The 23065-nt window shown below is 49.2% G+C and overlaps 1 protein-coding gene across 1 annotated transcript; it reads right to left on the reverse strand.

Moving 5' to 3' along the window:
• Positions 1-12460: 12460 nt before the first annotated feature.
• On the reverse strand, positions 12461-16667 carry HINT1 (histidine triad nucleotide binding protein 1). Its single transcript, XM_051642322.1, has 3 exons — positions 16489-16667; positions 13570-13674; positions 12461-12802 (listed from the first exon to the last, which is right to left on the reverse strand). Exons 1-3 carry the CDS (start codon positions 16597-16599, stop codon positions 12638-12640), a joined length of 381 nt encoding a protein of 126 aa, XP_051498282.1. The 5' UTR covers positions 16600-16667; the 3' UTR covers positions 12461-12637.
• Positions 16668-23065: the final 6398 nt, after the last annotated feature.

The raw sequence follows: 23065 nt of genomic DNA on the forward strand, positions 1-23065 counted from the left end.
CATTCATTCCTGAATTCATTCCTTTCTGCCTAGTTTTAAGAAACATGCAGCAGATACAAGTAAAACCTAAACATACAGAGGGTTTGAACATAACCATGCTCTTCTTAGAGAAATTATTATTTCAAGCTGGAGAAAAATAATCATCTTGATGCAATATTTCACTCTCTTGAATGCTCAAGTAGTCTGTGTTGCTCTGTAAGCTGAGACACACCCCTTTATGTTGTCAGTTCACTCTATGCATTACATAACTGCCCTGTTGACCACGAAGTCTTTTCAGGCCAAGCTCACTCTCTCTTTGTGATTTTCTCATAAAGCCCAAGTCCATTTCCTCAGTGCATGATCTGTCATGCTTTCTGTGTGAGCTCTGCTTCTTTTTTGTATCTTCATTGCCATCCCTACAGATGCCACCTTTACTAGAAATACTGCATTAGCAAGCAGTATGGATCAGGAAGAGTTAATCTGTACAGCTAATGTGAAAGTCTTAACACCAACACCACATACATTTCAGCATTTTGGTTTTTGTTCTTTTGTCAAGCTTTAGTTTGGACAGGCAGACCAAATGCATTTCTGTGGCCGGAGTATATTTGGTCTGTCTTGGCATGCATCCTCCATTTCATTCAAGAAGAATCCAACCCACACAGCCTGAGACTGCTCCAAAACTACAAACTGAAACACAGCCAAATTAGCTTTGAAAGAACAATTCCAATCCAAACTGAAATACTGAAGTATAAATACCTCTTGATTCCTGTTTTTTAAATCCTTAAAAAAAGAATAAAATGGATACATGATCCACAAGCTTGTTTTTGTTGTGTTTTTTTTTTACCAGTAATTTTCCATGCCAAGGTCTTTTTTACTGGATTATTGCTTAACAGCCTTTTGTTGTCTCTGATTTGAAGCAACTAACAATGACGGTATCTGCAAGATAAGACATAAATTCCACCAGAGACCACCAAAACTTAAGAGTAATAATCCAGTCTTCCTGCATTTATAAGCTATATCTAGATTCTTCAAAATTCCCCCAATTGCTTCCCAACACATTCCCCACTCCATCCCTACCTCTGAAAAGCAGAAACACCTTCCAGATATCTTAGGAAGTTTGCAGAGACATAATAATTGTCATCAGCTTCTGTCTACTCAGGCAAAGAATTTCACCTTCTGACAATGAAAATTAAAGTGAAGTCCTTCTGCTGCTTACAGGCTTGCCATCTCAGTACAAACAATTGGAGAAATAGAAGAGACCAAGACATCTTGTGAGTCTTGTGACCAACAAGTGTCTCAAGTCCATCAGCCACGTAGAGTGGAAGGGCTAAGTAGGCTAAACCTACTTTCCCATGTCCATCTCTCTTCCTATGGTTTGGTTTTTTATGTATGGAATATAAAGTTTGCTGTCCCTCTGTGCTGCAGTTAACGTATCTAAGTTTGTAACCAGCCTTAGAAATTATTGGACAGTGCAGCTGCACCAGAGCAGATTACCTAGTCATAGAAGTAACAGACTGCAACTTAAGAAGGAAATTGATGGCAGGGAGGCTGAAATCTACATTTTAGCAACAAACTGACAGATACTTTTAAGAACTTTTAAGAGGGCAACTAATAGAGTTCTCCCAACTCCTGAAGGTTCAGTGATCTTCTTAACAGCCACAAATTAGGGAAAAGGTTTTCCTTCAATTATGTTTTTCCATCATTCGGCTCAAAATTGTCTGACAGGTGTCTTAAGCTCGGCTCTTCTCATCTTGTGAGACTCATTCCCTGGTTTTCAAGGTACTGTGGATCATCGTCATCTGAAACTGAAGCACAACTAAACTGGATAGGAACTCACCTGGTGGCTAACCTTACAACATTTCCGTGGCTCTGCCCTCACTTGAGGTCTTCTTACCTTCCTGAAACACATACCTCTGTAAGTGAGATTCCAAGCAAAGCAACACAAGCTTTATGTTACTTTCATACAGTGTTGGGGCCCTAGCTGTGCTGAATGGTTATGAGAAACTTTAGATAATAAGAGAAACAGTGAAGGCCATTCTGTGGGAACTAGTTGGTGATGATTATGAGAAACTTTAGATAACAAGAGAAACAGTGAGGGCCACTCTGTGGGAATGAGATAGTAAAGATGACATACAGCAGTTAGGTAGTGTGGTAAACGGGATGGGGGGCTGGACAAAGGGTTTGGAGTTGGGACCAATTAAAAGGGGAATGGGGACATGTAAACAGCGTACACTAACCACTCAAAACCTTGCTCTGCCACGTGGGTGACATACACGCTGTCCTAAGACTATATAATCTGCACGCAGCCTAATAAACATGGACTGAATCTACATCATACTGGTGTGTCATGTTCTTTCCCGGCTTGCCACGGAAACTGGACCTCGGCATCTGGTGACCCCGACGTGCAACGGGGTAGAGGAGCGGAGCCGAAGAAGGGCAAGGATCCTGCTGCCAGCGGGTAAGCTGGGCCGTTCGAGAGAGACGGGTTGTGGCCACGCCGATCAGTGAATCGGGAACGCAGGATGGGAATTGCCGCATCGGCAACGGAGCGCGCCACGGTAGACAGTGTAATGAAGTTGGCGCAAAAGACTGAAACAAAGTTAGACCGACAGTCGCTGGTCGACCTGTTGGTATGGTGCAGGCGGAAGGGACTCTTGGAGGAGCCCTCGCAGGTGTACAGTCCGGCCGCCTGGAACAAGGTGGGGGGAGAACTGTGGGAGTCCGTGCAGATCGGCTCCAAGGAGGCGAAACGTTTCGCGCCGGTCTATCGCGCAGTCCGCTCCATGATTGAGCAGTTGCACGGGGAAGCTCAAGTTGCCGCAGCTCTTCGGCGAGCGGTGCAGAATAGTGGGGAGGAGCGCCGGCAATCGGGCGCCCCGGAACGGACGTTGTTAAAGGATCCTGCGCCTCAGGATGGGGGACCGGAGGGCGGTTGCAATGCCTTCCCGATCTCGTTAGCAGAGAAGGAGGCGTGGGGAGGTGTGGATGATGACTTGCCCCCCTGGAATGGTGAGGAGGAGGGGGAAAAGCGAGCGGATGAGGGGCTAAAAGTTGAAATACAACCCTCGGCACCCCTGCTGCCGATGGAAATCGACCCTGCCAAGGTTCCCCTCCCAGACGATGAGGTGACGCCGCCCACAGCAATGGCGGGTATGCAAGCAGCGCTTCAGGAACAGGCAGAAAAAATGTCAGAGCTGCTTGCGCAGATGCAGCGCCTAGATCGGGGGTCTAAGGCTAAAACAATACAGCAGGCGTATAAGAGCGCCCATGAGGCGATTGTTGGCGGGCTAAAGAATATCGAGCAGCAGCTACAGGCTATTGAGTCTGGCTCGGGAACTACTCCGGCAACTCACCAGGCTGCCGCCCCGCCAGACAGGGAACTAACAAGCCTGCCCCCCTCTCTGCGCAAATGGATTCTTAACATGGTAGCAGACGGGGAATGGAGTGTATCAGAAGCTGATAATTATTTACAACTTAAGCATGGACCCTCTGCTCGAATCTCTGATGCAGAGAAGGAGCGGATACAGGAGTTTCAGGAAATAATGGGGTGCAGCGCCCATTCTTCCGCCCCGGGGGGAGGGCAGCCGTTATCTCGAATCCCGCCCAGCCCGCCCACGTCATCGGGTAAAAAAACAGAAGTGCCTTCTTCCCCGGCAGCTCGGGAGACAGGCGAGACGAGAGCGCCACCTAGTGACCCAAGTTATAATCACACCACCCGGTGGAAAGGCATCATTGAAAATGCGCGGCTAGAAGGGGACTTTGCGCTTTCCCCTTTATCCCTGCCAGTCACCCGGACACAGCATGGCCCACGTTGGGATCCCTTAGATTGGAAAATGGTTACTAACATACAAAAGACAGTGATGGCATATGGCCATGATAACAAACTAGTACGCAATCAAGTTTGTGCCCTCTTTAAATACACTGAGCTGGTTCCATCTGAATCTAAATCCCTGATGGAACTGATCCTGACACCTACCACTTATATGCTCTGGATGGCCAAATGGCAGGAACGATTAGAGGCCAAAATGTTAGAGAATCTTAATTTGGCACCAGGTGATCCACTGCGCGTCGTCAGCTTAGACCAACTGATGGGTACGGGGCAATTTCGGGATCCATCCCGACAGGCAGCGCTACACCCTCGAATCCTGACGCAATCAAAAAATGCTGCTCTGGCCGTATTTTTGGCCCTGCCACAAGTGGACGCTCCCCAGCTGCCATATACCAAGATCATGCAGAAGCCAGAGGAATCCTTTTTGAGTTTTGTGGACCGACTTAAAGAGGCATTGGATGCAGCCCCAACTGTCCCTCAGGAAGTGAAGGCAGTCTTGGTGAAAGACTTGGCTATTCAAAATGCCAACTCGGCCTGTAGACAGATACTTGCCACTTTGCAACCAGGGGTTTCTCTTGCACAGATGGTGGAAGCCTGTGCACGTGATCCATTGTTGATGGAGACAGAAAAGGCGCAGATCCACGCTCAGGCTCTAGCGGCAGCGTTAGATCAGAGGAAGCCCCAAGGGCGGGGGAATAAGGGGCTCCGCGAAGCTTGTTTTCAATGTGGCAAAGTGGGACATCTGAAACGGCAGTGCCCAGAGCGTAGAAGGGGAGGAGGAGCCGGGAGTGTGGGGCCAATTGGTTATTTTAACGGAAACTGTGCCCGATGTCATAAGTTTGGGCATAAGGCCGCCGAATGTCGCTCACGATTTAGAAAGGATGGTACTGCCCTTTCGGGAAACTACCAGAGCCGCGTGCAGAGGGACGCGGCGAACAAATATCCCTGGGTAGCGGCTGCCTCCACGAGCTCACAGCCGCCACAGCCGGAAGCGCAGGAGTCGATCTGGCAGTGGCAGAATCTACAATAATCACAGATGACAAGGTGCATGTGCTTAAATCTACTTGCACGGGTCCACTGGGGAATGGCCTATCAGCACTATTGATTGGTCGTTCTTCAGCTTCACGAATGGGTATATTTGTTTTGCCCGGTTGTGTTGATGCGGATTATACTGGGAACATTGGAATTATGGTAAAAATTTTTTCGCCCCCAGTTACTATTCCAGCTTTGAGTAAAATAGCCCAGCTTATTCCTTTTAGAGGAGCTGTCCCCAGAACCAAGCCCGTGAAGCGGGGAACAGGTGGTTTTGGTTCCACGGGAGTGCCCCAAGTGGCCTTTTGTGAGCGCATAACCACAGACCGCCCAAAACGGACAGTGAATATCGTGGGCCCAGAAGGGATAACCCTGCAGGGGGTGGAAATGATGCTGGACACAGGATCTGATGTTACTATCATACCTGATCATGCTTGGCCTAAAGCCTGGAAGTTGCAGGACTTACATATCTCTGTATCTGGAATTGGAGGGCAATCTGCTACTAGGATTAGTGACTCTTTTGTAAGTGTGACGGATGCGGAAGGTAACGTGGCTCATGTCCGCCCCTACGTAATGTACACGCCCTTATGGATTCTTGGGCGAGATGCTTTGAGCCAATGGGGCCTGACGATGCAAACGCATTTTTAATAGCGGCCCACGGATAGCAGCTCCCGCCCAATGCTGAGACTGTCGTGGAAGACCAATGTGCCAGTGTGGGTTAACCAGTGGCCGCTTCCGGAAGAGAAGCTGCGACATGTCCAAGCCCTGGTAGAAGAACAACTACAAGCAGGCCATGTTAAACCATCAACAAGCCCGTGGAATACGCCAATTTTTACCATACAAAAGAAGTCAGGGAAATGGCGGTTGTTACATGACCTGCGTGCCATTAATGACTGTATGCAGGATATGGGCGCGCTACAACCCGGCCTCCCATCACCAGTAATGTTGCCAAAGGATTGGGACCTTCTAGTGGTCGATCTAAAAGATTGTTTTTTCACCGTCCCGCTACATCCTGAAGATAGCGAGCGTTTTGCATTTACTGTACCTTCCATCAACCGAGCCGCGCCGGCTGAGCGTTATCAATGGACAGTTTTGCCGCAGGGAATGAAAAATTCTCCGACAATTTGTCAATGGTTTGTGAATCTCGCTTTGAAGCCTTGGCGAACGGCGCATCCTGATTTACTAATTTACCACTATATGGATGATATCCTAGTGGCCAGCAAGGGTCAAATCACTGAAACTTTGGAGCAGGAGCTAACGAACTGTTTACGGCAATATGGTCTGGTCATAGCTCCAGAAAAGGTCCAGCGACACTCTCCTTGGAACTATTTAGGTATGACCATCACAGATTCTCGAGTACGCCCACAGAAGATGCAGTTAAGAGCCGACGTGAATACAGTGAGTTCAGTACAAAAATTGGTTGGTGACATACAGTGGATCAGAACTTATTGTGGCATCACCAATGAAGAGATGGCACCTCTGTTTGCGCTGTTGCACGGGGCCACAGATCCCGCAGAGCCAAGACAACTCGGCCCTGACGGAAAGAAGACAATACAATTAATTGAACAAAAACTGGCAGGCACTGCAGCGTATCGGTATCAAGAAAATTTGCCCGTAACTCTCATAGTGTATAACAAACATCGAGAAGTTGCTGCTCTAATTGCCCAGATTGACGATCAAGGGAAGCTATACATTTTGGAATGGGTTTTTATGCCATCTCACCTCCGGAACACAATCACGCCCAGATTTGAAGCTATTGGAGTGCTGTTGCTGAAATCCAGACGTCGCCTTCGAACTATTGCTGGAAGAGATCCTTCATCAATCATTTTGCCACTTAAAACACTAGACCTGATCGAGGACTGGACTCAGCAAAGCATTGCATTTGCTCTGGCAACCACAGGAGTTTCCTTAGATAATCATTATCCAAGCCATCCACTATTTAATACGGCCCTAGTATTAGAAGAGAGACCCGTATTGAACAAAGATCCCATCTCTGATGCGGTAACTGTATTTACTGATGCCAGTAGTCGTACTGGGAAATATGGGTGTGCCTACCGGGAACAGGGGCGTTGGGTTACTCGGGTAAACCAGAATAGAGCATCAGTACAGATGCTAGAATTAAAAGCAGTAATTTGGGCCCTAACAGACTTTTCTCATTATCCCCTAAATCTTGTAGTGGACTCACTACATGTGGTTGGAGCAGTGACACGAATTTCACGATCTATCTTAGGACATGTAGCTAATAAGGAGTTGCAAGCACTGTTTATCTGTTTGTGGAACATCATGGAACAACGCCAACCACCGCTCTGGTGCTCTCACATCAGAAGTCACACTACTATGCCAGGCCCATTAGCAGAAGGCAATGACTATATTGACAAGGTTGTTTCTAGTCCTTGTGTAGCCCATGTAACACCTGAGCAGCAGGCTTGTGCTTCACATGAGTTTTTTCATCACTCTGCCCGCGCGTTACAGTGCCAATTTCAGATACCGCGAGCAACTGCTAGGGCAATTGTTGCAGCATGCCCCGATTGTGCGCGGTTATCACCAATTCAGGAACAGGGGGTCAACCCTAGGGGTAGTCAGCCACGTCAAGTGTGGCAGACTGATGTTACAGTATTCCCTCCATTTGGTCGCCTGAAGTATTTGCATGTCACAGTGGACACTTGCTCAAAAGCTATATGGGCAACTCCGGCAGTGTCATCAGGCGCCAAGGCAGCTCGGCTGCACTGGTCTCAAGCAATTGCGGTGCTGGGCCGTCCAGACACCATTAAGACGGACAATGCACCAGCGTATAAGGGTGAGGTATGCCGCAAATTTTTTCACCAATGGGACATTACACATGTTACAGGCATTCCTTATAACTCAGGAGGCCAGGCCATTGTTGAGAGACATCATCAGAACCTAAAGCGTTTGCTTGGAGTTTTAAAAAAGGAGGGGGAGGTGGGCCCCTATGAGCTTGTATGCAAGGCATGTTATGTCCTGAACTGGCTTAATCCACGCTCAGATGATCACATACCTATCTTTTCTCATTTCTCTTTTAATGCTACAGATTTTTCTGGAAAGCAGGTGCAGGTGGAGGTATTTGACCCAAGGACACAGGCTTGGCAAGGCCCGCAGGAACTAATAACCTGGGGTAGGGGCTACGCTTGTGTCATTACAGGAGTTGAGACGCATTGGGTTCCCGCCAAATGGGTCCGTCCGTGGCTGAGGAAGAGCGTTAGCAGACTGGATGACGACCCCTCGACAGCAGCTGAGCCTAGAGGCCCGACCACGGGAGCAACGCCACCTTGAATCGACAGCTTGACTGTTTTAAAGACCTTGGACATTTCAGCCATATAGTCTGACGACAGTCATCAAGACGTGTTGTAAAAACGTCATATGTGTATTTGTTTATTGTTGGGACCTTGAGTTGGAGCACTGGGAGCGGGAATGAGTTTGAAAGATTTGTGCAGCCTCAGGAAAACATATGGGTGACAATAGCTAATCGTACCAATCAGCCAGCCTTTTGTCTGAGTCTAGGTAGCCCGACTGAACCTTTCCGCACGTGTTTGATAGGGGTGCCTATGTGGCTGCCCCAGGAGTTTAAGGGATGGGTCAAAGATAATTCAGTCTTAGAGAAAAGAAAGGTGACCAGTGCAAAACAGGATGGAAAATGGCAATGTGACATCATCAAGAGTTTGAATAAGATCTCAACCTCACCCCCAGAAGAATTAGACCTCTGGGGAAGTCTTAACGCCACTAATAGCAGTAAGAATGGGGGTTGGGTTTCCTTCCACCCACCCTCAGGTATGTGGGACACAAATCGAAAGTTCTGGGCTACTGTGGACTCAGCTTTACAAGAGGGAAAGGTATATCCATATGTGTATTCAGATTGTAACATGATTGGGCAGCCTGCCCGGAGGTTGCCTCGGGGTTTGTTTTTGATTTGTGGGGACAGGGCCTGGAATGGCATACCAGCCAGCCCGCATGGGGGACCATGTTATTTAGGGAAATTAACGCTGTTTCATCCCAACATGTCTGTAGTGATGCAGTGGGCTCAAGAGGGAAAAAGAGAGAAAAGAGAGTTGCATGAGCTGGATTGCAGTAAAGTGGGAAAACCAGTCTTCTGGTCACAGCTACGAACGGTGTTCACCTCTTTGGTAGTTCCCGGAGCAACCGCAGCCCGGGCCATGACCGCCGTAAAAGAGATGGCGTGTTGGGCCAAAGATGAACTTAATACCACCTCTGAGATATTGGGTCAACTGTCTCAAGATGTCGTTAGCGTCAATCATGCAGTATTGCAGAACAGGGCCGCGATTGATTTCCTGTTGCTGGCCCACGGTCATGGATGTCAGGATTTTGAAGGAATGTGTTGCATGAATCTCTCTGATCACTCTGAATCTATCCAGAAGAAAACAGAACAGTTGAAGGATGAGCTGCATAACCTAAAGGAAGACAGCCGTGGGCTTGATGATTGGTTAAGGTCGTTTGGCTTGGGACCATGGGTAGTTAGTATTTTGCATCAGGTTTTAGTAGTAGGTGTGTTTGTACTTATTATACTTGCTTGCTTACCTTGTTTATTGCGATGCTTACAAAATAGTATGCAGAATATAGCGAATGCTGTATTTGAAAGAAGAGGGGGAGATGTTGGGGCCCTAGCTGTGCTGAATGGTTATGAGAAACTTTAGATAATAGGAGAAACAGTGAAGGCCATTCTGTGGGAACTAGTTGGTGATGATGAGAAACTTTAGATAACAAGAGAAACAGTGAGGGCCGCTCTGTGGGAATGAGATAGTGAAGATGACATACAGCAGTTAGGTAGTGTGGTAAATGGGATGGGGGGCTGGACAAAGGGTTTGGAGTTGGGACCAATTAAAAGGGGAATGGGGACATGTAAACAGTGTACACTAACCACTCAAAACCTTGCTCTGCCACGTGGGTGACATACACGCTGTCCTAAGACTATATAATCTGCACGCAGCCTAATAAACATGGACTGAATCTACATCATACTGGTGTGTCATGTTCTTTCCCGGCTTGCCACGGAAACTGGACCTCGGCAATACAGGTTCAGCACTGATGCAATAAACTTGACCAGTCATGCTCCAATTCACAAATCCCAATGTTGGTATAAAGCATACACACAGATGAACAGAAATTAGAAAAGTGAAAGTAGTACATACATCACATGCCCTTTCCCACATTTGGGTGATGATGGTTAATCTCAGTGCCTTTAAGTGTCTTTTGTGAACCTCTTCCACTGGTGAGCTTCCCAGCTACAAACCTTTACTGTAGCCTCACTATACATACCTGCTAGTGATACTTCCTTCTTGCAATTCAGCTGTCTGCTGTGGGATGCTGTAATTATGGGGGACTGGGTGGTTTTCTTCTTCACATGTGTGTAGGACATCAAGGAGAACAGCTGTCAGACTACCACTTTTTTATTTCTAACTCATCCATAGACCAGACACCTTCAGAAGTGCTAGCTGATTTTCCAGATGAAGTTGTGTGTTAAGTAAAAACTCCAAAAGTTCAGAACCTTCAGAATTACTTAGAGAATACTTTCAAATTTAATGAATTAAAATGCGCTTACCAACTTAACAAGCTTTCATCTGAATAGAAATTGCACCTTTACGTCCTCTGGTGTTAAAATTCTACTTTGGAGAAGTGGTGCTCACAGATACACCAGTTTTTCTCAAGGTATCTGACTAAACACTTCCAAGTATCTTGTAACATAAAAACTGGTAAGCTGTGACTTCTCAGTTTTAACAGAAAGAACAGCTGATTTATATTTACACTATCAGACACATCTGTAATCCTAACTTCATTGTAATACTAAATTCATTGCTTGGAGATTCAAATGAGAGTGTTGCAACATAGAAAAACTACTATTCATTGAAGGACAAAATTCACCCAATAAAATCTAGCATCTAAAATGTATACATACTACATCATGCTGTTTATATACCAAGATGAAATTGCTTGAGCATCTTATAAGGCCCTACAGAGTAAGGCATTTGACACTGTCTCCCACAGCATCCTTGTAGATAAGTTGATCAAGAATGGGTTTGGTGATCAGGTAGTGAGATGGATCAAGAACTGGTTGAAAGGAAGGAGTCAGAGAGTTGTAGTCAATGGGGCGGAATCTGGTTGGAGGTGTGTGACTAGTGGAGTCCCTCAGGGGTCGGTAGTGGGACCAGTGTTGTTCAACATCTTCATCAACGACCTGGATGAGGGTACAGAATGTACCTTCAGCAAGTTTGCTGATGACACTAAGCTGGGAGGAGTGGCTGACACACCAGAAGGCTGTGCTGCCATTCAGAGAGACTTAGACAGGCTGGAGAGTTGGGCGGGGAGAAACATGATGAAATTCAACAAGGGGAAGTGTAGAGTTTTGCATTTGGGGAAGAACAACACGATGTCCCAGTATAGGTTGGGAGCTGACCTGCTGTAGAGTAGTGTAGGTGAAAGAGACCTGGGGGTCCTGGTAGACAGGAGGATGACCATGAGCCAGCAATGTGCCCTTGTGGCCAAGAAGGCCAATGGCATCCTGGGGTGCATTAGAAAGGGTGTGGTTAGTCGGTCAAGAGAGGTTCTCCTCCCCCTCTATTCTGCATTGGTGAGGCCGCATCTGGAGTATTGTGTCCAGTTCTGGGCCCCTCAGTTCAAGAAGGACAGGGAAGTGCTTGAAAGAGTCCAGCGCAGAGCTACTAAGATGATTAAGGGAGTGGATCATCTCCCTTATGAGGAAAGGTTGAGGGAGCTGGGTCTCTTTAGCTTGGAGAAAAGGAGGCTGAGGGGTGACCTCATCAATGTTTACAAATATGTAAGGGGTGAGTGTCAGGGAGATGGAGTTAGGCTCTTCTCAGTGATGACCAGTGATAGGACAAGGGGTAATGGGTGGAAATTGGAGCATAGGAGGTTCAAGGTGAATATCCGAAAAAATTTTTTTACTGTGAGAGTGACAGAGCACTGGAACAGGCTGCCCAGGGAGGTTGTGGAGTCTCCTTCACTGGAGACATTCAAAGCCCACCTGGATGCGTTCCTATGTCATGTACTCTAGGTGACCCTGCTCTGGCAGGGGGGGTTGGACTAGATGATCTTTCGAGGTCCCTTCCAACCCCTAGGATTCTATGATTCTATGATTCTATGAAGAGTTCAGTATTTTCATTTAGATCATGAATTCCATCAAAATCACAGCATAAATACCAGTGTGCTCTGGAAGTGTCACAGCTGCCATTCCAACTATTGTTTTACCCTTTCTCATGAGAAAGAAGGGGCTCTGTAAGACAGCCATTGACAGAGGACTCCCAATAGGAGCTGTAGGTTTCCAACACATTGCACTGTACTGACACAGCCCTTGCATGGCACATGCAGAATTTCACATAACACTTTTAAAGGAAGCTTTAACAGCAGCCTACACTGGCTTTAAGCATATTTACATACAACATTCAAAGAACTTCAGTTTTATTCCCAAAACATATGAAAGACTGCCAAGCAGTTGCACTTCTGGTTTCAAATGCATCAGCAAATCATTGTGTACAGAAGATTAACAGCAGACTGAAACACACTACATACCTAAACTCCAGAGAACATAATTTTAAGAAATTGCTTGCATCAATAAGGCACACCAGACAGATATGATTCTCACATGCTAAATCTTTATTATGTGAATGTTGTTCAGAGCATTTATTACCTTTAGACACACAATCCAAAAAAAACCCAGCACATTAACAGTGGCTACACTGATGAGCAACATATTAAATCTATTTGGTGGTAATTTGTATGTATGCAATTAACTTTTGTAGTGTAATAATCTCAGCCAGGAGGCCAACCCAACTGACGACCACCCAGAACATGGAGATGCACATGATAGACAGACTGCCCACCCTCCGGCCCTTCATTCACAACCATCCGGAATCCATTGGTCAGGCCCAGGTTAGCAGCACACTTCTTGCCAACAATCATTAAATGTCCGAGAAGCTGGAGGAGACAAAAAAAAAAGAAAAAAAAAAAAAGAAAGAAACAAAAGAAACAAACACACAGAAAACACACAAAAAGGGGAAAGGGCAGGGAGGGGAGGCATGAGAGAAGTGAACCATTCAAATAAGCCACTAAGCTAATTCTCAGAGATTCAGCCACAGCTCTTCAAGTTGTCTGCTTGCAACTGACACTTTTATATAAAGGCTGACTACACATAATACAGAGGGAAAAAAGAGATAAAGTTTTTTTTTCAAGCTAGATAGTAACAGACTACAAAAGTGTCACAGAAACTAAATTAACCTCCTAGTTAAAGGCCCGGTTACTCTTTCAGGCAAGAAAAAAATTCTGGTGGAAAATAAACTCTATCTTGTTATGTAAAGAAAGATCTTTGAACTTGACATGTACAGCTACAAATAAAATACTCAGCACCTCTCAGCTGAACTTTCCCTTTCTTCATTTCTGGCCTGCCAAAAATCTCGAGCCCATATTAGAATAAGTAACACTGCCTGTAAACCACGAAAGCAGACATCAAGACTGCATTCCAAAGTAACAATGCATTTTGCACTCCAAATTCATACCCAGAGATACCTTTGGCTTTATATCACTACTTTTACTGGAAAACCTCAACATCATTCCCATTCTAAGCTAGAAAAGAAGGAATATAGTATTGGAAACTGACTTTCCCTCTTTGAAATGTCAAGAGTCAATAGGAGGAGCACTTTGTAAATTATGGAGCATGGTGTACAGAAAGCTTCTAAAGTACTTACAGATTCATCAGAATCTTCTGCTTCAGATAACCTGACAATCGGCTTCTTAGGGATCACTAGGAAATGGGTTGGAGCTTGGGGTGAAATATCGTGGAATGCAAGGCACTGGAGGAAGAGAACACAGTTAAAACGTTACTTACTTCAGAGAAAGGCAAGTGTTTGGGTAAATCAATACGTATTTAAGCAGCTTATCAGATATTCCAAACACAAAAAGAAATGTCTATTTTTCTTGAGTGATATATTATTCGAAGTCCTCTAATTTCTAAACACACAACACCAACTTCCCAAGACTTGCTGGTGTGAAAAAAAAATATTATATGTTAGGTATTATTTAAAAGCTATAATCTTCTCCACGCGTTAATATACAACTAGGTTCAGCATTTATTATTTCTACATATGCATGACGACTGACAGTGCTGATAGCATGCACACCTATAAAAGTACATTTATGCTTATTTCACTTGTTTGTTAACACCCTGCTTAATAAAACAAATGACAAACAGGTGCTAATTGTCTTCTGGTTATGTCTGGATGTTGCCCTGGTCAAAGATAGCAAGGCAATTTCAAGAATGTGAAGTTATGTGACTGAGGCCACATTACATTTCTATTCTCAATAGCAACAAATATTTCAGAAAAAAGATTATTTCAAAATAATTAATTAGGGCTGGCTCTACTTTATATATTCTCAAATTGAGGGGAAGATATTTCTTTTGAAGTGTGAACAACCTATCTGTAAGTAGCTGCCTCACAAATAATTTTATCCAAGTACCAAAATTACTATCAATCAGAAACTGCAGGCAGCACATAACTACACCAAATCTCAAACTGTCAATATATGAAATAGGAGAGAAAGTAGAGGAGGAGAAAAGGAAGGTATGCCTCTTTGTGCAAGTGACCAACCACAGAAACAGGACTTGCTACTTTAAGCCCCACAATCTGCAGACACCCACACTGAGCATGCACTGTGCCACTGCTAACCAAAGGGGACTTACCCATCATATTTAATAGCAAAACATCTGGTGGCCTTGCCACAAAGAGTGTATACTTAATAAATGAGTGCATACTTAGAAAAACACACCTTACATTCTTCAGAATATGTATTTCCTAGATTACTTCAGTTATTTGTGAAACAATGAAGTGAAATTTCTATACTAGTATACTGCTTTTTAACTCAACTGAAAGAAGCTGGCTTTTGCCAACAGCAACGGTTGTTTCCTTTGCAAAGTTACATTACAGTTACAAAATACCCTTAGGTACAGGCAAAGGGTGCACATAAACGCTGAATGCAAATATCCAAACTGAGGCAAAGAATTTTATGAGCAGAAAAAATCTAGCAAGTAATTTTTCTATGGGGCAGAGAGCAGAAGTAAGACCAAACAAAAGCACAATCATAGGAAGTCTATAATAAACCAGTCTTCATTTCAGCAAGTTTAGATTGTGATAAGTTTTAATTCCACAGAGACTTTGTACTTTTTAATATCTTCTCCTCTCTACTTGTCAATTAATAATTAAAAGGCTTGCTTTCATTCCTCCTTGTAACATTTTCAGCCACCTCTAAAAAGATCTTCCCTGAGTCAACAAAACTAATTTAAAATAATCCACTATAGCCAACTAAACTCTAAAAGCAGTTCTACCTTTGTGAGTAGTTTAAGGTAAAAATCAAAAGAGATACTGCAGTAAATTACTCTTTCAAAAAAAATTCTGCATTAATGGTAGTAAGAGTAGGTTATATACTCCCAGGTCACTAATCAAAGTCAATGGCCTGATTCTGAAAATGGCAGAGTGCTCAGGTGACTCTGCTGTAGCAAATACAACTGAGGAAAAATGTCCTGCAGCTTTGATCCTGGTAAAGAAAGGATGTGCACTCTCACATAAACACAGGGCAGGCCCATACACATGATTTTCATACAGCACTGAAAATTTCCAATAATCTTGAGAGTAGATGGCAGCTGCAGCATTTCTGTATCTATTAAGAAAAACACTGTTCCGAGCTCTGCATAATTTTTTACAGGCACACAAATCAGTCAAACATCTTTAGGGCATCTGTACTCTACACTGCAGATGTTTTACTTCAAAAAGCAAAAAGCTCCCGTTGATGTTCAGTACTTCTGTTTTTAAAAGGGGGTGAGGTTTATACCGGATACTACTTTAGTTTACACCTTGGAGGTAACAGTTGCGGCTTTCCACGACCTAGCCGTTTCGCCCAGCTCCTAGCACGCTCCGCTGCACCAGCACCGCTGCGCGCTGCCGGGCCCACCTCACCACTTCTACCTATTTTTGCAGTCTGCAGGGATGACCAGTTTCAAACTTTTGTGAACAGAAAAAGCTGTGATTCTTCATAATTTTCTACTCTAATGATCGCTCTGAGGTTCACAACCAAAGCCTGGCAGGCACTGCCGTATCATCTCCACAAAGCTACGGGAAGGCAGATCCAGACCTGCACCTTCCAGAGCCGCTAGGGACGCTGCACCGCTTGGACACACGCGTCCGGAATCCACCGGGAGACAGGCGGCCCGTCGGGGCTAACCCAGGGCCTCGTCACCACCCTCCTGCACCACGTGCGAGAACCCCCGTCCCTTGACAGCACAGCCCGCACGACCCGCAGTGCCGTGCGGCAGCCGCGGGGCCAGTGACACCAGCGCCGCTGTGTCCCCAGCGCCGCAGGCCCTCGGCAACACGCGGGGCTGGGCGGGACACCGCGGGGCGGAGCCCGGGCAGGCCAGGCAGCACCGGCCGCCCCGCGTCCGCCGAGGCGCTGGCCAGACCGAGCCAGGCCGCGCACCCCAGCAGCCCGACGCCTTAGGGACGCTGCGGAAGAGCCCGGCCCGTTCCGCCTGCCCCGCCGCGCTCCCGAGCACCGCAACAGGCTCGCCGGACTCGGGCCGCTGCGGCGGGGGGGAGGCCGCGCGCCGCCCGCACCTGCTCGTCCTCATAGATGATATTGGCGGGGATCTCCTTGCGGATGATCTTCCCGAAGATGGTGTCGCCGCCGGGACGAGCGGCCTGCGCCTTGCTGACCTCGTCCGCCATGGCGCTGGGCTCGGCGCGGCCCGGGGGGCAGCGCTTCCTGCGGCGGCCGCAGCCCCGCGGCGGCCATTGGCTCGGCGGGCGCGGGGCCCGCCCGACGTGCCGCCCGGCGATTGGGGGCACCGCCGGTGGCACCGCCCCGCCCCGCCCCGCGCCCACCCCGCCCCGCCCCGCCCCGCGCCGCCCCGCCCCGCCCCGTGCCCGCCCCGCCCAGCGCCCGCTCCGTCCCTACCCCGCCCCTCCCCGCACCGCACCGCCCCGCGCCGCGCGCTCCGCGTGCTCATAGAGGCATAGGGGAGGCTGCGGCCGTCAGGAATGTTGGTTGTTGGTGCTTCAAATCCAGCGCTGTGGGTCTTCTTTGGACTCTATCCTGCAGCCGAAGGATTAGCGCCGGGGGAAAAACCAACCAACCAACCAACCAACAACAAAGCCACAACACACAAACAAACGAGTAACAACAAAGCTTCGTTTTATAAGCTTCAGGCTTCAAATATGTTTAATCTGTTTTCCCTCAGGTTTTGTCTATGAAGGTTTTCATATCGACTTTTATACGTATTTGCCCTGTGACAAAAATCTTGCAAGGGAGATAACTCTTGAGGGAGGCCGGGAATAAACACTACTAAGTGGTTTAAAACCACAGCGGTTCCACATTTGATCACCTGGACTTAGTACAAAAAGAGCATAATTTGTCATACACATCTAGTAATAACTCTGCAATTATGTTTTGAGATACAGTAAATAAAGCTCAGACAAAGCCTGGGATGATACTATGATTCTATGATTCTATGATTCTATGATACTCTGGTCCTCACTTGATGGTACAGTATTAAAATACTTTGACATGTATACATCCTACAGATAGTATTGGAGTGTGACAACTAAAACCAGGGTGGAACTGGTGCTTCAGGGGCATATTTGCTTTCTCTGCTCGTTTACTCATGGTTGTTAAGCAAATATATGAATCATTTTATTGCCCTATTTTCTCAAGAATTAAACATATTTTGTTTATAATAGCTAGAAAGACTCAGGAACAGTTGAACATACACATACTTATTCAGGATCCGTATGTAGATGTTAGTGTTCTTTAAGTAGTTCTATGGGCTGCCATGGAGTCAGACTAGAAAGTGTATTTCTTATGTTAGGGCAGACATAAAAAGCCTATTTGAGAAGTTTTCTCTGAAAAGGCAAAGGCATTTTTTTCCCATACAGCTGACATCAACATATATTTTTCTCATCATGTAAATGGCAATTTTTAAATTATTTTATAATAATAAAATAATATCTATAATAATACATGTAATATATATAATAATGTTATATAAGTGCAGAAACAAGGAACTGTAACAGCAACTTTTCATTTGAAATGGTGAAAAATAATCTGAGAAAAGGGAAAACACCTTGAGAAAGTAAGAATTTGTAACTGCCACTGGCTGTCCTAACTGCAGTCTGGCAAAATAAAAATTGAGCAAACTTCATCATCTATTAGCTGTTACAGGTGGAAAACAGAGATTAAAAGCACTCGTTGGCTGTTCGAAGTGGTGGTGTCCTACACCCTCTTCTGTCTCTATAATATAAAAACTTTTTTTTTTTTTTTTTTTTTCCTAAAATGAAGCCTCCCTCTCTGAGAACATCCCATGCTGCACGTACTTCCCATTTCCTAAACAGGCTGAATTCTCTGCAGAAACTTTCTACAAGGTCTTGGACTCCCACTGGGAACACGGGGCTGGTTCCAGACTCCATGCCACAGATCGCCTTGGAAGTGCAACTGTTACTTCATGTTCCCTCTGGAACTGCTGCTGCCGTCGGCTCGGTCTGTCCCCCCACCTCCAGGATGAGTATGTCCTCTACTCTGGGGTGGTTTGACCCCCTCTGAAATCCAGCTCACTTGATACTGGTATTATGTATCCGTACAAGTAATCTGTTATAATATATCTGCTGTTTTATTGTTGATAAGTTGCTTCACTAACGTTAAGTTTGTAGTAACCCACAATAGTAAAATCCTACTTATTTGTTGCTGTTATTGGTTGTGGCAATAAAGTTGATTGTTGTTTATGATTGATCGTTGCTGTTAGTTATTGCTGATATTAATTTGTAATAGCTTGAGATATATATTTGCTTAATAATCATAGGTACCCTTGCTAGTGATTATTTTGTGATTATTTGTAATGAAGTGGAGAAATGTAGAGGATGTCTTGGTGTATTACAGAATCCTGTGAGCCCATGATGGTGATCTCCATAGAGCCACGGGCTGGGCCACCCTTTATGGTGCCAAATCACAAGTCCTGAGAGGCTAACAGGGGGCTCTCAGCTATGGGCTGGTGTCATGTCCCACTCAGAAGAGGGAGACAGACTCAGACTCAGAAGTGACTTAGATTTGAAAATCTGTAACAAAGTGGACAACGGTAAAAAAAGTCTCAAAATACATACACAAGCATTTATTAATCTTTCACAGTGCATTAATTGGACTCACTATAATTGACAATGACATATAACAGATTCTAGCAAGTGGTATGATGTGCTTTGTGTTACTGTACATATGTGTTCCAGCTGCGCCACTTGGGTACCATCATGGTACACCTTGCATTACTTGATGATTTTAGGGAGGGGAAGAGAGCGGGAGAGAGGGACAGAGGGAGGAGAAGAAAAGTTAAGAGGGATAGGGAGATCACCATTCCGGGATCCAGCTTTGGGCCAGCCAACTCGGGCATTCACTGTGGAGAGACAGAGCCTGAGCTTTGTTGTGTGTCCTGTTTATTGGCTGCAGCGCTTCTGGAACTTTCACTCTTTTAATTACCAGAACATTTATTATTGCTTTGGTTGTCTCCACTTTTCTAAGTAAACTAACACACATGCTCCTTGCAGGTGTGGGGTCCAAGTTTTTTCTGTCCTGTATTGGGTCAGTGGTCACAATCTCCCCCTGCTGTCCTCACCTTGTCCCCAAAACTGCAGGTTTTGCTGACTTCATGCTTTATGGCACAATGTTTCCTTCGTTATCTCTCAAGATTCCCCCTCAGAAGACTAATGTTTTTTAAAGTTTGTACAGTGACACAGAGTCTTGTAACTCTTGAAGGCTGTTATATAGGCTTCTGGTATTCCTCAACAATCTTTCCTTTGTCATCAACATGCCCCCACCCTCCCCACACCTCCTCTTCCAGAGAGGTTTCGCTTCTGGGAAAAGTTTCTGTAACTGTTTTGAGTTACCCACTGGTAGAACCCAGGGACTTTCCACTCCCTTGCACTTGCCAAGTTCCCTCTCTTATCCTTCTCAGCAAACTGTTGTTTTGGGGGACTGCAAGTCAATAGGAGTGTTAGGACCACCGCCTGCGTAGCCCTGTCCCTTCGTTTTGTCTCCTATAACTGGTCAGGTCAGGAAGGCTTATTAGTGCACTCAAGGCCCTGACATCTATTACCAAAGGTAGTTCTGGTGTCTGAATCTGTTATTTCTTTAGGTCACCTTTATAAAGAACCATTTACTTTTTGCTTTACCCACAGTTCTGCTGGATTCATGTGTACCAACCTCAGTAGGCATCAAAACATGGTCATTGTTTAAATTTGGTATTTGTTCTTTAGCCCCAGCCAGAATATTCTCTCCAAGAGAAAAGGTGTTCAAACAAAATACGATCAGTGTTGACAAATAATCCTTTATTATCTCAGTACCGGCATTTTTTAGAAAAAGGAATTGAAGTTTACTTCTGGGAAATGACAGGCAGCAGCGTAAAATACAATGTGGGTCACAAATTAATGGCTTTCCAATCACCTCTTTGAAACAACGGCCTTTTTCTTCAGAAGGAAATGGCTAAAATACATTTTTTTCTAACACCACGCGCTGGTGTCGGGCTCTGAGGGGGTGATCTCATGCAGGAGAACCTTGACCATGGGGCAGCCCACTGCCTGCACCGCAGCCCTCCCAGCGCAGCAGGGGCAGAGGGGCAGGAGCAGGGGCAGCAGGGGCAGCAGGGCAGGGGCGGCAGGGGCAGGGGCAGCAGGGGCAGCAGGGCAGGGGCAGCAGGGGCAGGGGCAGCGGGGCAGGGGCAGCAGGGGCAGGGGCAGGGGCAGCAGGGGCAGCAGGGCAGGGGCAGCAGGGGCAGCAGGGCAGGGGCAGCAGGGCAGGGGCAGCAGGGGCAGCAGGGGCGGCAGGGGCAGCAGGGGCAGCAGGGGCAGCAGGGGCAGCAGGGCAGGGGCAGCAGGTGCAGGGGCAGCAGGTGCAGGGGCAGCAGGGGCGGCAGGGGCAGCAGGGCAGGGGCAGCAGGTGCAGGGGCAGCAGGTGCAGGGGCAGCAGGGGCAGCAGGGGCAGCAGGGGCAGCAGGGCAGGGGCAGCAGGTGCAGGGGCAGCAGGGGCAGCAGGGGCAGCAGGGGCAGGGGCAGCAGAGGCAGCAGGGGCAGCAGGGGCAGCAGGGGCAGGGGCAGCAGGGGCAGCAGGGGCAGCAGGGGCAGCAGGGCAGGGGCAGCAGGGGCAGAAGGGCAGGGGCAGCAGGGCAGGGGCAGCAGGTGCAGGGGCAGCAGGGGCAGCAGGTGCAGGGGCAGCAGGGCAGGGGCAGCAGGTGCAGGGGCAGCAGGGGCAGCAGGGCAGCAGGGGCAGCAGGGGCAGCAGGGGCAGGGGCAGCAGGGGCAGCAGGGGCAGCAGGTGCAGGGGCAGCAGGGCAGGGGCAGCAGGTGCAGGGGCAGCAGGTGCAGGGGCAGCAGGGGCAGCAGGTGCAGGGGCAGCAGGGCAGGGGCAGCAGGTGCAGGGGCAGCAGGGGCAGGGGCAGCAGGGGCAGCAGGGGCAGCAGGGCAGGGGCAGCAGGGGCTGCAGGGGCAGCAGGTGCAGGGGCAGCAGGGGCGGCAGGGGCAGCACGTGCAGGGGCAGCAGGGCAGGGGCAGCAGGGGCTGCAGGGGCAGCAGGTGCAGGGGCAGCAGGGGCAGGGGCAGCAGGGGCGGCAGGGGCAGCAGGTGCAGGGGCAGCAGGGGCAGCAGGGGCAGCAGGTGCAGGGGCAGCAGGGGCGGCAGGGGCAGCAGGGGCAGCAGGGCAGGGGCAGCAGGGCAGCAGGTGCAGCAGGTGCAGGGGCAGCAGGGCAGGGGCAGCAGGGGCAGGGGCAGCGGGGCAGGGGCGGCAGGGGCAGGGGCAGCAGGGGCAGCAGGGCAGGGGCAGCAGGGGCAGCAGGGCAGGGGCAGCAGGGCAGGGGCAGCAGGGGCAGGGGCAGCGGGGCAGGGGCAGCAGGGGCAGGGGCAGGGGCAGCAGGGGCAGCAGGGCAGGGGCAGCAGGGGCAGCAGGGCAGGGGCAGCAGGGCAGGGGCAGCAGGGGCGGCAGGGGCAGCAGGGGCAGCAGGGGCAGCAGGGCAGGGGCAGCAGGTGCAGGGGCAGCAGGTGCAGGGGCAGCAGGTGCAGGGGCAGCAGGGGCGGCAGGGGCAGCAGGGCAGGGGCAGCAGGTGCAGGGGCAGCAGGTGCAGGGGCAGCAGGGGCAGCAGGGGCAGCAGGGGCAGCAGGGGCAGCAGGGGCAGGGGCAGCAGGGGCAGCAGGTGCAGGGGCAGCAGGTGCAGGGGCAGCAGGGGCAGCAGGGGCAGCAGGGGCAGCAGGGGCAGCACGGGCAGCAGGGGCAGCAGGGCAGGGGCAGCAGGTGCAGGGGCAGCAGGGGCAGCAGGGGCAGCAGGGCAGGGGCAGCAGGGGCAGCAGGTGCAGGGGCAGCAGGTGCAGGGGCAGCAGGGGCAGCAGGGGCAGCAGGGGCAGCAGGGGCAGCAGGGCAGGGGCAGCAGGGGCAGCAGGGGCAGCAGGTGCAGGGGCAGCAGGGCAGGGGCAGCAGGGCAGGGGCAGCAGGGGCAGCAGGTGCAGGGGCAGCAGGTGCAGGGGCAGCAGGGGCAGCAGGGGCAGCAGGGCAGGGGCAGCAGGTGCAGGGGCAGCAGGGGCAGCACGGGCAGGGGCAGCAGGGGCAGCAGGGGCAGCAGGGCAGGGGCAGCAGGGGCAGCAGGGGCAGCAGGGGCAGCAGGTGCAGGGGCAGCAGGTGCAGGGGCAGCAGGGGCAGCAGGGGCAGCAGGGGCAGCAGGGCAGGGGCAGCAGGGGCAGCAGGGGCAGCAGGTGCAGGGGCAGCAGGGCAGGGGCAGCAGGGCAGGGGCAGCAGGGGCAGCAGGTGCAGGGGCAGCAGGTGCAGGGGCAGCAGGGGCAGCAGGGGCAGCAGGGCAGGGGCAGCAGGTGCAGGGGCAGCAGGGGCAGCAGGGGCAGGGGCAGCAGGGGCAGCAGGGGCAGCAGGGCAGGGGCAGCAGGGGCAGCAGGGGCAGCAGGGGCAGGGGCAGCAGGGGCAGCAGGGGCAGCAGGGGCAGCAGGGGCAGCAGGGGCAGCAGGGCATGGGCAGCAGGGCAGGCGCAGCAGATGCAGGGGCAGCAGGGGCAGCAGGTGCAGGGGCAGCAGGGGCAGCAGGTGCAGGGGCAGCAGGGGCAGCATGGCAGCAGGTGCAGCAGGTGCAGGGGCAGCAGGGGCGGCAGGGGCAGCAGGGGCAGCA

The sequence above is a fragment of the Apus apus genome, chromosome Z (assembly GCF_020740795.1).
Source record: "Apus apus isolate bApuApu2 chromosome Z, bApuApu2.pri.cur, whole genome shotgun sequence".
NCBI classification, from domain to species: Eukaryota; Metazoa; Chordata; class Aves; order Apodiformes; family Apodidae; genus Apus; species Apus apus.